This window comes from Rhinopithecus bieti, unplaced genomic scaffold, assembly GCF_001698545.2.
Source record: "Rhinopithecus bieti isolate Rb0 unplaced genomic scaffold, ASM169854v2 scaffold_34281, whole genome shotgun sequence".
Lineage (NCBI taxonomy): Eukaryota > Metazoa > Chordata > Mammalia > Primates > Cercopithecidae > Rhinopithecus > Rhinopithecus bieti.
In genome coordinates, this window is record NW_016814762.1 from 1,781,357 (window position 1) to 1,797,964 (window position 16,608).

At 41.2% G+C, this 16,608-nt stretch overlaps 1 protein-coding gene across 2 annotated transcripts in view; it reads right to left on the minus strand.

Annotated features, from left to right (window-relative positions):
* Positions 1-16,608, minus strand: part of CBFB (core-binding factor subunit beta) — a 79,344-nt gene that overhangs the window by 30,657 nt on the left and 32,079 nt on the right. For both annotated transcript variants that reach the window (XM_017852324.1, XM_017852322.1), the window contains exon 4: positions 3,728-3,844. In XM_017852324.1, coding sequence (XP_017707813.1) covers positions 3,728-3,844 — 117 coding nt within the window. The remainder of the gene's footprint in view (positions 1-3,727; positions 3,845-16,608) is intronic.

Here is a 16,608-nt window from a genome sequence, read left to right on the forward strand (position 1 = left end):
AGAGGGGAGACGGGAGAGGGGAGACGGGAGACGGGAGAGGGGAGAGGGGAGAGGGGAGAGGGGAGAGAGAGAGCTCCCTCCTGTCTGTTCTCATAAGGACACTAACCCTACTGGATAAGAGCCCCACTCTTATGCCTTTATCCAACCTTAATTACTTCCATAAATGCCCTATCTTCAAGTACAGTAACGACAGAATAGGGCTTCAACATATCAATTTGGGGATGGGATACATAAACATTCAGTCCATAAGAGCTAGTAAGTGGTGGGGCCAGGATTCACATTATACGACTATGAACTTCTGCCCCTAGTGTCTACATTTCATTGCCTCTTATATTATCTTGCAGATGACCTGGGGACAAGGAGAGCTACAGGGAAGTACTGATTGCTACCTAAATAGTTGGAGTCACCTGCTTTCAATTTTTTTATTATATACTGTATAACTCCCATTATCATAAGAGTTACGTAACTCCGTTGTGATAGCAGTAAACTATCATAACAGATGGCACTCAATGTGTAATGATACAGTTCAATTTGGGGACTATGAAAATAAGGCTTGGAAAACTCCAAGTATAAAAAATGTTAAAAATTTTAATCTATCATCTTAATAAAATACTTTAGTTTTGTTGTTTATTTTGGGACAAGGTCTTGCTCTGTCACCCAGGCTGGAGTGCAGTGGTGCAATCTCGGTTCATTGCAATCTCTGCCTCCTGGGTTCAAGCAACTATCCCACCTCAGCTTCCTGAGTAGCTGGGACTACAGGTGCACACCACCACAGAGGGCTAATTTTTTTCTTTTTTGGTAGAGACAGGGTTTTGCCACATTGCCCAGGTTGGTCTCAAACTCCTGGGACCAAGCAATGCTCCCGCCTCTGCCTTCTCAAGTGTTGGAATTACAGTGTGATTCACTGCACCTTGTCAAAACAATTCAGTTTTAAAAGTCAATCCAATCTGAATTTTCCTTATATAAATAAAGTCTGTTTTATCACTTCTTAATAGAAAATAGTCTTCTAGATTGCTGGTTATTATTTTTCTGAAAGAACTGGGAACTGATTAGCATTGTGGAAATCAGGGTAGAGCATGGATTCTTTATTTTTGTTAGAGATGAAGGTCTCATTATGTTGCCTAGGCTGGGCTGGAACTCCTGGGATCAAGGGATCCTCCTGCCTCAGTCTCCCAAGTAGCTAGGACTACGGACATGTGCCATTGGGATGACCCAGGCCAGACTAAGGATTCTTTCTTAAGAATTTTCACTTTGAATCTTAAACTTTTCACTAGGAAGTTTTCATTTTTTGATCCCCTTTAAAGAAAATTCTTACATTTCCATATATAAAGAACTATGTGGGAAGAGACAACAAAGAAACAACAGTTTCTTTATATTCCTGTTACTATTTTAACTTTGTTAAGAAGGTTAATATCAGGGAAACAATTAAAAGACATTAATATCTGCTAACAATCAGGTGCTTTTACATTTTCGTTGTTTTTAAAGAGACAATGACTCACTTTGTCACCCAGGCTTGAGTGCAGTGGTACGATCATAGCTCACTGCAGCCTCAAACTCCTGGGCTCAAGTGATCCTCCCACCTCAGTCTCCCAAAGTGCTGGGATTACAGGTGTGAGCCACAGCACCCGATCTGCTTTTACATTTTCTTTCAGTGTTTGTAATATGTCATCCCACAACTTTCTGGCCTCCATGATTTCAAAAGAAGTCAGCTGTTAATCTTACTGTGGTTCCTTTGCATGTGAAGAAACCTCTTTCTTGCTGCTTTCATGATTCCGTCTTTCAACAGTTTATAATGTGACTAGGTATGGATTTCTGTTTATCCTACTTTGTCCATTGAGCTTCTTGGACAATGTAAATTAACATTTTTCATCAAATGTGAGAGTTTCTGGCTATTATTTCTTTCTTTCTTTTTTTTTTTTTTTTTTTGAGACGGAGTCTGGCTCTGTCTCCCAGGCTGGAGTGCAGTGGCCGGATCTCAGCTCACTGCAAGCTCCGCCTCCCGGGTTTACGCCATTCTCCTGCCTCAGCCTCCCCAGTAGCTGGGACTACAGGTGCCCGCCACCTCACCTGGCTAGTTTTTTGTATTTTAGTAGAGATGGGGTTTCACCGTGTTAGCCAGGATGGTCTCGATCTCCTGACCTCGCGATCCACCTGTCTCGGCCTCCCAAAGTGCTGGGATTACAGGCTTAAGCCACCGCGCCCTGCCCTGGTTAATTTTTAAAACTGTGGAGATGGGGTCTCACCATGTTGCCCAGGCTGGTCTTTAACTCTCGGGCTCATGTGATCCTGCCATCTTGGCCTCCCCAAATGCTGGGATTATAAGTGTGAGTCACTGCGCACAGTTGTCTTTTTAAGTCTTGCTTTCTGGGGGGTTGTCCCTGGATCAGCATAGTTCAGCTGTCAGCCAATGATTGGCCAGAGGTTTTACGCAAACACCTTGAGCCAGCAGACTTCCACCTTTTGCCACTGGACTTGTGCGTGGCTTGGAGAAATGCTTTCAAAGTTCAGGGAGTTTGTCAGTCTATCTTGTGTTCACCCAGGGAAAAGTAGCATGCAAGGGCCTTCTGTGTTCTCTTCAGAGCAGATGTAGCCTTGTACATGCATACAGCTTTCTGGATGACATGAGTGTAATCTTAGTAGGGTCTACTTTACCTATCTCTTTCCCTGAATCTCCCTGATAAATTTCTGGCTGGTCTGCCATTTCATTGCTTTCTGCAACATCAGCTTTGCCAGATTGTTTGCAAATGAGACCTCTATCATTTTAAACAACATGCCTGCATATGGATTTCTTTTCCCAAGCCCTACTTTTAATAAAGTCAGCTGTCTTTGACAGGACAACAGATCTACCAGTGTTCATGGCTTACCCTGCCTGCCCAGGAAGAACTTGAGGGACCACACAGCTGGGGAATGGGAGCAGCTCCTGACTAAAATGCCACAGTCACTGATCTTACTGAGATTCAATAGCTTCCATGAGGCCTTAAATGGGTGTGGTTTGTTGTTGTTGTTTTTGAGACAGACTTTTGTTCTGTTGCCCAGCCTGGAGTGCAGTGGCACCATCTTGGCTCACTGCAATCTCTGCCTCCTGGGTTCGAGCGATTCTTGTGCCTCAACCTCCCGAGTAGCTGGGATTACAGGTGTGCACCACCACACCTGGCAAATTTTTGTATTTTTAGTAGAGACGGGGTTTCACCATGTTGGCCAGGCTGGTCTTGAAATCCTGACCTCAAGTCTCAGGTGATCCGTCTGCCTTGGCCTCCCAAAGTGCTGGGATTATAGGTGTGAGCCACCACGTCCAGCTCTTTTTTTTTTTTTTAAACAATTTTTGTCAAGTTTTATCATTGCTTTCTGGGGAAAGGACTTGTTGAGCTCCTCACTCGAGCATTCCAAAAGCACGGCTCCTACATTTTATTTTGAACTGTTTTTTCTTTTTTCCCTATTCATAATATTGTAGAGATCAAGAACAAATATTTTAAAGAACTACTTACTGGACTTTGAAGCCCCCACTGAGCAGATACGAATAACCCATGAAATTTAGAACTGCTGAAGAAAAAACTTTCCCAAAATCAGGATCAGAATTTGAGTCTCAACATTTTCAGGATTCCTCAATATTGCTTCAACATAATACTTTCTATACTTAAAGACTGGGTAAAATAAGTCCCCAGACAAAGGCAAGATTAGGGACTACAAATAAAGGGACCATGCTCAATAAAGCCTGACGTTACCCTACCTGGGCTCGCTCCTCATCAAACTCCAGACAGCCCATACCATCCAGTCTCTGGAGATCAATCCAGCCCTTCCAGATAACACAGACTCCATTCAGAATCATGGGAGCCTTCAAATACACCTAAGACACAGAAAAGGACGAAAATCATTGAAAAGCATCAGGCATATGAAAATAAAAAGATTAAACTTACTTATATAAACTCTGTAGAAAAGATGAATAAAATTATGATTCATTGATTGATTGATTGAGATGGAGTTTCGCTGTGCTCCCCAGGCTGGAATGCAGTGGCACGATCTCAATTCACTGCAACCTCTGCCTCCCAGGTCCAAGCAACTCTCCCGCCTCAGACTCCCCAGTAGCTGGGGTTACAGGCGCTCAAGCACCATGCCTGGCTAATTTTTTTTTTTTTTGTATTTTTAGTAGAGATGGGGTTTCACCATGTTGCCCAGGCTGGTCTCGAACTCCTGAGCTAGGCAATCCGCCCGCCTTGGCCTCCGAAAGTGCTAGGATTACAGGCATGAGCTACCATGCCTGGCCAGCCACTTTGATTTTTGAATGTTGGGTAGAAAGATGGAAAACAATTGGAAGCCACCACCCTCTGAAGAGAGCATGCACTGCTTCCCTCAACGTGGGTTCCTGGAGCCATGCAGGATCAGGCTCTTGATATTCCCTTCAGTTTTATAAGCTATCTCATAGATTCCTGATAATTAATCTTTTTTTCTTTTTATTTTTTTGTCTTGTTAGCCAGAGTTGATTTCTACTGCTTTTAACCAAAGAACTTGAACTGGTATAATATTTGCTATTATATCACATTAAGTAGTATGTGGTTATCTTTAGGTGTCCATAAATAATTCGGAACAAAACACTGCTATCCTTTATATGGGATTATGAAATTTAATTCAAGTTATTTCACAGTCTTTTATTTATTATTTTTTACTTTTCCCAATATGCAACAGTAAGCTGAATCAGTCTTTTAAATACAGTAGAAAAGTTATAAGGTCACAGGGTTTGACTACATGTAGTATGAATCATTGATCTCGAAACTGGTAAGTTAACCCAAAATCTACTTCTTTCAATTCCCTGTTGAAATTCTCTTTTTTTTTTTTTTTGAGGCGGAGTCTCGCTCTGTCGCCCGGACTGGAATGCAGTGGCCGCATCTCAGCTCACTGCAAGCTCCGCCTCCCATGTTTACGCCATTCTCCTGCCTCAGCCTCCCGAATAGCTGGGACTACAGGCGCCCGCCACCTCGCCCGGTTAGTTTTGTATTTTAGTAGAGACGGGGTTTCACCGTGTTAGCCAGGATGGTCTCGATCTCCTGACCTCGTGATCCGCCCGTCTCGGCCTCCCAAAGTGCTGGGATTACAGGCTTGAGCCACCGCGCCTGGCCGTGAAATTCTTAAATACTATAACAAAATCAACTAAGACAATAAGGCTAGGCACCAGTGGCTAATGCCTGTTATCCCAATGCTTTGGGAGGCCAAGGTGTGAGGATCACTTGAGGCCAGGAGTTCAAGACCTGCCTGGGCAACATAGAGAGACCTCACCTCTAAAAAGTTAAAAAATAAAAATAAAAAAATGAATAAACTTAACCAAGCATCTTGAATTATTTTTTTTTTTTTTTTTTGAGATGGAGTCTTGCTCTGTCGCCCGGGCTGGAGTGCAGTGGCCGGATCTCAGCTCACTGCAAGCTCCGCCTCCTGGGTTTTACGCCATTCTCTTGCCTCAGCCTCCAGAGTAGCTGGGACTACAAGCGCCCGCCACCTCGCCCGGCTAGTTTTTTTTTTTTTTTTTTTCATTTTTAGTAGAGATGGGGTTTCACTGTGTTAGCCAGGATGGTCTCGATCTCCTGACCTTGTGATCCGCCCGTCTCGGCCTCCCAAGTTGTGGGATTACAGGCTTGAGCCACCGCGCCCGGCCGCATCTTGAATTCTTAATGGAAATGTGTTTATTCCTTACACATAATACCTTTAGATAAGAAAATTAGTCAGACTTCCTATTGTATCACATCCAACGAGTATATCTGCTTATACATTAGAGAAATATCAAAAACGAGTATCCTAGGATATGGTAACATCTCAAGTCACTGACAAATTAAATATGTTCACTATACTTTATGCACTGAGGTTTAAAAATGTACCAACAAATTTTAAAAAGATCTTTAAGATTGCTAAAACCAAAAGTATCTCCCATCTGGTGAACCTTCAGCTTTATGACAAAACTATATCCTGGCTAGGTGCGGTGGCTCACGCCTGTAATCCCAACACTTTGGGAGGCTAAGGCGGGCAAATCACCTGAAGTCAGGAGTTTGAGACCAGCCTGGCCAACATGGCAAAACCCAATCTCCACTGAAAATACAAAAATTAGCCAGGCATGGTTGCAACCACAGCTATAATCCCAGCTACTCAGGAGGCTGAGGCAAGAGAACCACTTGAACTCGGGAGGCAGAGATTGCAGTGAGCTGAGATAGTGCCACTGCACTCCAGTCTGGGTGACAGTGGAGACAAAAAAAAAAAAAGAGAGGAAAAAAAAAAGAAAGAAAACTTCTGTTTCACATTTTCATTAACTTTTCTTCTGGAAAACAAAAAACAAACAAAAAAAAACATAGTTTCTTCATCATTCTTTTCAAGTAAATAAATAACTCTAGAATAAAAATTGCTTTAGGTATACATCATACCCAAATTTAGATCATTTTGATCACCAAATTAATTTTCATATTGGCTCAAAATACAATTGTTCCCAAGAGTATCCACCCAGAAAGGATGGTGCTAACTCTATTATCCTGAGGTGAATATTTTATTGTGATAAACAATATAAGAGAAATTTATTACAGGTTCTACACTCTTTCCACTCCTAATACCACACCATTCTAATAGTTCCTTTTAAAAACATAATTTTAGGGCTGTGTGCAGTGGCTCATGCTTGTAATCGCAACACTTTGGGAGGCCAAGGCAGGTGGATCACAAGGTCAGGAGTTCGAGACCAGCCTGGCCAACAAAGTGAAACCCCATCTCTACTAAAAATACAAAAATTAGCTGGGCGTGGTGGCAGGCACCTGTAATCCCAGGTACTTGGGAGGCTGAGGCAGGAGAATCGCTTGAACCCAGGAGGCAGAGGTTGCAGTAAGCTGAGATGGCGCGACTGCACTCCAGCCTGGGTGAAAAGGCTAGACTCTATCTCAAAAACAAACAAACAAATAAACAAAACACATAATTTTAGGTGTTCTCTACCTCGTTTAACATGAGTTTCTGAATAAACCAGCATAGGTTAGGTTAATATTTACTGCACTGGTTAATATTTACTGCATTGAACAAGATATTTTTAATGCAGAGGAAGCAGGAATTCTTCAGTGAGTTTTCAAAACTGCAGATTATCAAATATATCTTTATTAACGAGGCTTTTCATTTACCTGCACCAAATGTATTTCCTTTGGGAAATCCAGTGCTTTGTGAGCTCAAATCTGGCATTATTTATTACCTGTTTAATTATATAAAAATTTGTAAAACAGTTTCTCATTTTGAGGAAAAGCTGGAAGCATCTTTTTTAAAAACTCCTTTCAGTAGTCTCTTCAGTCTCTTGGATTCTTTTTGTTTTAGAGATGTCTAATAAGAATAACTGACTGCCAATAATTATAAACACAATAAAAAATTACCTCTGAGATACCTTTAAAATAGTACTTATAGAATTTATGCCCTCTGGCTGGGCGCAGGGGCTTATGCCAGTAATCCTAGCCCTTTAGGAGGCCGAGGCAGGAGGTCAGGAGTTCAAGATCAGCCTGGCTAACATGGTGAAAGCCTGTCTCTACTAAAAACAAAAAAATCAGCTGGGCGTAGGTGTGCGTGCCTGTAGTCTTAGCTACTAGGGAGGCTGATGCAGAAGAATCGCTTGAACCTGGGAGGCAGAGGTTGCAGTGAACTGAGGTCGCACCACTGCACTCTAGTCTGGGAGACAGAGTAAGACTCTGTCTCAAAATAAATAAATAAATAAATAAATAAATAAAAATTTATGCTTTCCTGGTATATATTTGTGTCATTCCCCTTCACTACTGAACCCAATCATTTCTGCTAAGGGCTGCAATGAACCACACTGAACCAATTTCTACTTACATTGGAAAATAACCAAAATACAAAAGGTTCCATTTCTCCTCCTATTTGGACCAAGGGAAATAGTCTTCCGTTACAACTGAAACCGTTTAACCACACATTTCCTTCTGTTCTGATAAGTGCTCATTCCCTTCCACACTGTGCATTTAAAACTCCACCAATGTGCACCAAATCAAACAAGTGACTATGCCGACCTCTGCTCAACCCCTCACAAAACCTAAAAACAATATCCCTTATTTCATCTCAGTGAAACGTGATTTACCATCTCTCATGAATATTTCCATCCAGAAATCTTCATTAATCTTAAATCCTGTTAGAAGGCTAACGGTGGACAGGGTAGCATACACTGGGGACTGTTGTTTCACCTATTAGCACACCTCATTATAAATTCTAATCATGAAGACATCTTTTCTAATAGCAAAGTCAACTTTACACCACTTTAATTGGATTTTATATTAGTCATCAATGATTTACATTCTTTAGAATTGAAGATTCCACAATCTCTTAGCTTATTCTTTTTTAAAAAATTATTATTATTTTTGAGACAGAGTCTCACTCTGTCTCCCAGGCTGAAGTGCAATGGCATGATCTTGGCTCACTGCAATCTCCACCTCCCAGGTTCAAGCGACTCTCCCTGCTCAGCCTCCACTAACTTCTCTATTTTTAGTAGAGACAGGGTTTCGCCATGTTGGTTGGGCTGGTCTCTAACTCCTGACCCAGCCAGCTTATTCATATTAATGTCCATAGTCAAAAACATTTTCCTGGCTGGGCGTGGTGGCTCACACCTGTAATCCCAGTACTTTGGGAGGCTGAGGCAGGGCAGATCACCTGAGGTCAGTTCGAAACCAGCACGGCCAACATGGCGAGACCCCGTCTCTACTAAAAATAAAAAAAATTAGCCAGGTGTGGCGGTGGGCGCCTGTAATCCCAGCTACTCAGGAGGCTGAGGCAGGAGAATTGCTTGAACCCGGGAGACAGAGGCTGCAGTGAGCCAAGAAAAAAAAAATTTCCTTATAAAATTACTAAACTTTTTAAAAGCCAATTTATTATTTATTTATAAATGTTCTTTCACAACAAAGAAAACCAATGATCTATTTTGGGAAAATTCTAAATGGTTTCAGAAAACGTGTAAAATTCTTTATGAGATGGAGTTTTGCTTTTAACGCCCAGGCTGGAGTGCAGTGGTGCAATCTTGGCTCACTGCAACCTCCACCTCCCAGGTTCAAGGGATTCTCTTGCCTCAGCCTCCTAAGTATCTGGGATTACACGCGCCCACCACCACGCACCGCTAATTTGTGTATTTTCAGTAGAGATGGGATTTCATCATGTTTGTCAGGCTAGTCTTGAACTCCTCACCTCAGGTGATCCGCCTGCCTCAGCCTCCCAAAGTGTTGGGATTACAAGTGTGAGTCACCGCGCCCAGTCAGAAAATGACAACAATTTTTAATCAAGACTAATGTCTGCAATTATAATTAAAAATAATATTTAGATGATCCTAGTGATTTATTTAGATGTTCTCATTCAAATAAATACAGTTTTATGTGTACATCTTCAAAGTAAATGCTTGGTGCTTTCATGTATTCATGAATACCAAACTTCAAAGTATAAAGAAAATAAAATTCTGTCTCTTAACAGTTTGGCATTTTATAATGTAATGCGAATAATGTCATGTTAATACACAGTGACAATGTTCCTGTCAAAAAAAAGTCATTTAAGCACCAAAGACAGTTTTTCAGCTGAAATGATTTCCTTATTCTAAAGTTATTTATTCCTTATATATCCTGTATTAAATTATTATCCTTATTATTCCTATTAAATTAGTTCCTTATTTAAAAGTATTCCTTAGTTTGAAGTTATTATTCTAAATTAAAAAAAAAGTATTAGGAATATGAATTAGGGATTAAACCCATTAGTCCTAGGACAATGAAATATTTTATACAAAATGAATTTAAAATGGGTAAACAGATGCAGCTAACCATACATGAGAAAAACAAGAAAACAGTTTATCTTTTCAAAAGTAAAATATCACAAATATGTTTGAGACTTCACAGAAGGTTAAAAAGTGACTACAGTTTCATATCTTGTGTTCTTCTGGAAAAGGGGAAAGCTAGTTCAACACAATTTTTAATCATCTCAAGCTCTAAATATAAGTATGTGTGATGTTATATTCAATCTAAATTACACATGATATCACCTAATTTTCACATTCTGTAGCTTTAAATTTCCCACCACTAATCCAGTAGAGCTTCAGCAAAGTATGTTTGTACCATCAACTGTGGTATCACCTATACAATGGAATATTACTTGATCATAAAAAGGAATGAAATGTTTATACACACAAAAACACAGAATGAACCTTGAAAACACAATACTAAGTGAATGAAGCTAGAAAAAGGCTACATATTATTTGAAACGTCCAGAAAGTTGGCCGGCGTGGTGGCTCATGCCTGTAATCCCAGCACTGTGGGAGGCCAAAGTGGGCAGATCATCTGAGGTTGGGAGTTCGAGATCAGCCTGACCAACATGGAGAAACCCCGTATCTACTAAAAATACAAAATTAGCTGGGCGTGGTGGTGCATGCCTGTAACCCCAGCTACTTGGGAGGCTGAGGCAGGAGAATCGTTTGAATCCAGGAGGCGGAGGTTGTGGTGAGCCAAGACCGCGCCATTGCACTCCAGCCTGGGCAACAAGAATGAAACTCCGTCTCAAAAAACAAATAAACAAAAACAAACAAACAAACAAAACCCCAGAAACATCCACAAAGCTGAATCTAGAGCGACAGAGCGACAGAAAGTAGGTAAGTAGTTGCCAGGGGCACAGGGGAGTAGCAAATGAGGAGTAATTGCTACTACGTATGGGATTTCTTTACAGTGTGATGAAAATGTTTTGAAATTAAATAGTAATGATGGTTGCAGAACTCTCAATGTATTAAAAACCAATGAAATGTACACTCTAAAAGAGTGAATTTTATGGTATGTGAATTATATCTCAATGAGCTGTCATTTTTAAGTTTGCTGCCAAGCATGGTGGCTCACACCTGTAATCTTGGCATACTTTGGGAGGCCACGGTGGGGGGACTGCTTGAGTTCAGGAGTTCAAGACCAGTCAGGGCAACATACTGAGACCTCATCTCTACAAAAAATTAGCCAGGTGTGGTGTTACACACCTGCAGTCCCCGAAACTCTCTGCAGGCTGAGCGGGGAGGATCACCTAAGCCCAGGAGGTTGAGGCTGCAGTGAGCCATGATCGTGCCACTGCACTCCAGATTGGGCAACAGAGCAAAACCCTGTCAAAAAAAAAAAAAAAAAGAAAGAAAAGAAAAGAAAAATGAAAAGTTTGCAACAATTTTTATCTGCCACATGTAAGTGACATCTATGAGATACCCAAATCAAGATTTTGAGGAGGCAGTTACATATGGGATTCCAGCATTCTGAGAATAGATCTGGGCTGTTACGAATCTGGCAGCCATCAACAATAGCATGGTATTTAAATACAGAGGAAACAAAGAGACCAACTTTTAGATGGTTGAGTAGAAGAAAAAAATCCCAGCAGAGCAGGCTATGAACAGCCTGTGAAGAAACCTGTAAGGAGCGCAGGTTAAAGGTTGTTACAGGTCCCCATTTAAAATTTCCCCTTTGTTGGCTGCATTAGATGGAGTTCAGAAAACCTGCAGGGGTTTGGGCTTACAGATATGTTTCAAGAAGACCGGAAACTTCTCTGTGCAAAAATGTGTTTGAGACCATGTGCATTCTTCTAATGAAGTCCACTGCTTTCATTACATGCTCCAAAGGGGTGTGCAAGGCAAAAGGATTCAATTATGATAGAAAACTCCATTTTCCCTTTCCCTCATAGACACAAAGATCTTTCTAATACAGAGCCTGAGATGGTAAATGTTCTTTATTTAGTAAATGAACCAAACTTAAGTAGCTCAATATTACTAATCCTGTGTTTTGAAATTTAAGTATCAAAGGAATAACCTAAGTCAACTTCTCATGTATTAACCTGTACAAACAGTTCTTTGAGGGTCTGGAAGGTACTTATTCTATGAATATCTAAATTTGGAATAAGCAGTGACATCCTTACCTGTCTTTTCCTCTACAATACTATGTAACTTACAGAAAAGATCATGGTTTCTAGGTAGCCGAGATGAGAGAGAGAAATTGAAGGTACAAAGGGATGGCAAAATTCCCTTTTTTGAGTGATTCTAAAGAAAAGAATTTCAAGGCAATTAAAACAGAGTAACTATAGATTTGCAAACAAGACCCCCATGCACATCAGTACTGAGTCATAAAATCAATACACACAGAAACCAGGTGTCAAAGCTACTGAGAAAAGCAAGAAGCTGAAACTTCACTGTCAAAAAATTCCTTTTGACTGGAAAGGATATCTCACTTCTCTGTAATAAGCTGTTAGAGCTTAAACACTTGTGGCTCTAGTCTATAAACTGATGTCTTAAGAAAACGTAAGAAGGTGTGATCATTCATTACTCCTTAGATTCTCAGTAAATATTTAAATACTAATAGAAGAACAGAAAACAGCTAGAATTTGGATTTTTTTTCTTGTGAGTTTCCAATAATAATTTCCATTTGAAAAGATCCACCTGTTCAACAAATGTTTATTACATAGGTTGGGCGTGGTTCACGCCTGTGATCCCAGCACTTTGGGAGGCTGAGGCGGGTGGATCACTTACTAGGAGTTCAAGACCCAACCTGGCCACATGGTGAAATCCCATCAACACTAAAAATACAAAAATTAGTTGGACATGTTGTCATGCACCTGTAATCCCAGCTACTCAGGAGGCTGAGGCAGGAGAATCACTTGAACCCAGGAGACAGAGGTTGCAGTGAGTCAAGATGGTGCCATTGCACTCCAGCCTGGGCAACAGAGCAAGACTCCATCTCAAAAAAAAAAAAAAAAGATTTGAGTAACTAGTGTGACATCATATTCATGAATGGAAAGACTACAAATGACAATTTATCCCAAAGTAATCTTAAACGAAATTCCAATGAAATATCTGAAATATCAAAATAATGTTTTTTAGAATTTAGGAAGTCTACAGTTCACATAAAAGAATCAGGCCATCCATGAAAAATTAGAGAAAGAATAATTTTTTGTTCTTTCAGATATTAAAACATAACACAATCAGTAAATATATAGGAATGCTGTGGCAGTCAGCTATAACTTAATGGAACAGAACCAAAAAATTCAAAAATGAAACCAAGTATATATAAATACTTAATATAGGCCGGGTGCGGTGGCTCACGCCTGTAATCCCAGCACTTTGGGAGGCCGAGGAGGGCGGATCACAAGGTCAGGAGATTGAGACCATCCTGGCCAACACGGTGAAACCCTGTCTCTACTAAAAATACAAAAATTAGCCGGGTGTGGTGGCACGCGCCTGTAGTCCCAGCTACTCAGGAGGCTGAGGCAGGAGAGTTGCTTGAACCTGGGAGGCAAGGTTGGAGTGAGCTGAGATCATGCCACTGCACTCCAACCTGGCGACAGAGCGAGACTCTGTCCAAAAAAAAAAAAAAAGGCCTGCTAGAATCCAGGCAGGTCTGCTGACCGTTGACCACCAAAAACAAGCATCCCTCACCACCAAAAACAAGCATGTTACATGGGATGTTTATACTACGCTGTTAATGGGAAAAGACACAATACAATACTAGGTAAAGAAAATGATTAAGCCTATGCGCGCGCGCACACACACAGACTTGCCATTGTTATACTCTATCAAGTCTATACAAACACTGAATTAGTGAACACTAAACCACTGTTCCTAAGGGAAATGCAGAGGTAGGTTCCTTCTAGCCTAACATCTTCCTCAACTGATCAATACATAATCTTGTTTTATGTATGCTTCTGTTCAGACACTGTCTTCAATATATATTGCTGATTCACTAACACTGAACTTACGGCTGACAGCACTGTAACTCATGACTGAAGGGAACTTAGCTAACATACACATTTTCTCCATAAGGCACATTATGACCTTCTTGCGTTTAAGGAATGACAGCACTTTAACATTATCCTTGTGGGCCATTTTAAACAGTGAAATCACCAACAAAATCACAAAATGAAAATGTGAATAGACCTTGAAAAGACATGTATTTACAGCATAAAAGCTGAGACAAGAAGGCAGCACACCACTTTTGTTCTACCTCAACTGGGAACATGCTCTGAATGTGACTCATTTTTTTGCCACTCTGTACAAGTTTGCGCTTGGCCACCAACAATCCTCGTTCTTTGTGGATTCTGTATCTGCAAATTCATCCACCACAATTTCTTTGTAAGCTCAAACTCAATACTCACAGCGCTTTCACAGTGATTCACAAATATGCCCACGTGCATTGTGTTGTGTTGTATTGTATTTCACTCTGTCACCCAAGCTGGAATGCCGTGGTGCAATCACGGCTTACTGCAACCTCAACTTGCTGCCTCTCAAGTAGTTGGGACTACAGGTGTGTGCTACCATGCCCAGTTAATTTTTACATTTTTTTGTAGAGATGGTGGTCTCACTATGTTGTCCAGGCTGGTCTTCAACTCCTGGACTCAAGCAATCCTCCCACCTTGGCCTCCCAAAGTACAGAGATTATAGGCGTGAGCCACTATGCCTAGCCATATATTTTTTTTTTTTTTTTTTTTTTTTTTTTTTTTTTTTGAGACGGAGTCTTGCTCTGTCGTCCAGGCTGGAGTGCAGTGGCGCAATCTTGGCTCGCTGGAACCTCTGCCTCTCCAGTTCAAGTGATTCTCCTGGCTCATCCTCCTGAGCAGCTGGGACTACAGGCACCCACCACCATACCTGGCTAATTTTTGTATTTTTGGTAGAGATAGGATTTCACCATGTTGGCCAGGCTGGTCTCAAACTCCTGACCTCAGGTGATCCACCTGCCTCGGCCTCTCAAAGTGCTGGGATTACAGGCGTGAGTGAGCCACTGTGCCTGGCCATGTATTCATTTTTAAAAGAAAGAAAACATTATCCACTATGCTTACCTCAAAACAGCATGGGAAGAGTGAAAACAAAATGTGCTTTGGAATTTAAAAAAAAAATGTGAGTTCAAATTCTAGCTCTATTAAATGTGTCTGGGGCAAAGATTTCTTACATATAAAAAAATCGGGTTAAATAATACTCCTTCATAGGTGACAATAAAAATCAGACAGCTCAATGTACATAAAAGTTGTGAAACATAGAGAACATTACAATAACACTGACAGTAAATTCTTTCCAAAGGAGAGACACTGTTTTTTCCCTGACAATGAAGAGTTGTTCCTACCCACAGACCAATGAATGAATCAGCCAACAGTAATACTGGGATGGCCATAGGCACCCAAGAAAACAAGATATTCCACTGAAGAAGTATGTACTCTGTCGTTTGCTGTAATCATTTCTGTAGTCTATTCAACAGATTCCTTTAGAAGATACTTGGTTCTGACTCATCCTCCTTTAGCCACACGCACCTCCCTGTTCATAAATGCACAGTCAGCTGCTCAACTCCCAGATAATCTCTACAGTCACTCAATCTTGTTTGCCTCTGAATCATAACTGGGTTGCATGTATGGGTAAAAATGGCTTCTTCTATAGTGAATTAATGTAATTTACCAACCTTCTTATAGCTCAAAAGAGAAATCATAAAATGAAAAACTAAAGAAAGTGTCTGGAGTGTGGTGGCTCACGCCTGTAATCCCAGCACTTTGGGAGGCCAAGGCAGACGGATCACAAGGTCAGCAGATGGAAACCATCCTGGCTAACACGGTGAAACCCTGTCTCTACTAAAAAAAAATACAAAAAACCAGCCAGGCATGGTGGTGGGTGCCTGTAGTCCCAGCTACTATGGAGGCTGAGGCAGGAGAATGGCGTGAACCTGTGAGGCGGAGCTTGCAGTGAGCCGAGATGTGCCACTGCACATCCAGCCTGGGTGACAGAGCAAGACTCCGACTCAAAAAAAAACAAAAAAAAATTAGATTTAATTTTAATAGATTTAATAAACTGTGTGTATATACAAATATAAATACATATTCAATAAATGGATACTAAGACTTTTGTCAAGAATAAATTAGACCTTCCGAAAAGTCCTAAAAATGTATTAACATGCCACCAATATGCTTCTCCACATACTTATTTTAATTTGGTTTCACTGTATTTTTCTTTCCTTAAATGAAAAGCTGAGCCAAGATAAATTCTGACTTTCACACTTCACTTGCAGTCCCCATTTCCTCTGAAGCGATGTAAAGTGGTAAATATCTACCAGCTAGATTCTCAGATAAAATGCGCCCAATAAACAAGAAGGGGATACTAACAAAAAAGGAACATTTGTAGCACACACGGAAAAAACAGCTCAGTGAAACCCCGTCTCTACTAAAAAAAAAATACAAAAAATTAGCCGGGCATGGTGGGGGGTGCCTGCAGTCCCAGCTACAGCAGGAGGCTGAGGCAGGAGAATGGTGTGAACCCAGGAGGCGGAGTTTGCAGTGAGTCGAGATCGCGCCACTGCACTCCAGCCTGGGCAACAGAGCGAGACTCTGTCTCACGAAAAAAAAGAAAGCTCTATTTGAAATATAAATGTGGGCCGGGCGCGGTGGCTCAAGCCTGTAATCCCAGCACTTTGGGAGGCCGAGACGGGCGGATCACGAGGTCAGGAGATCGAGACCATCCTGGCTAACATGGTGAAACCCCGTCTCTACTAAAAATACAAAAACTAGCCGGGCGAAGTGGCGGGCGCCTGTAGTCCCAGCTACTCGGGAGGCTGAGGCAGGAGAATGGCGTAAACCCGGGAGGCGGAGCTT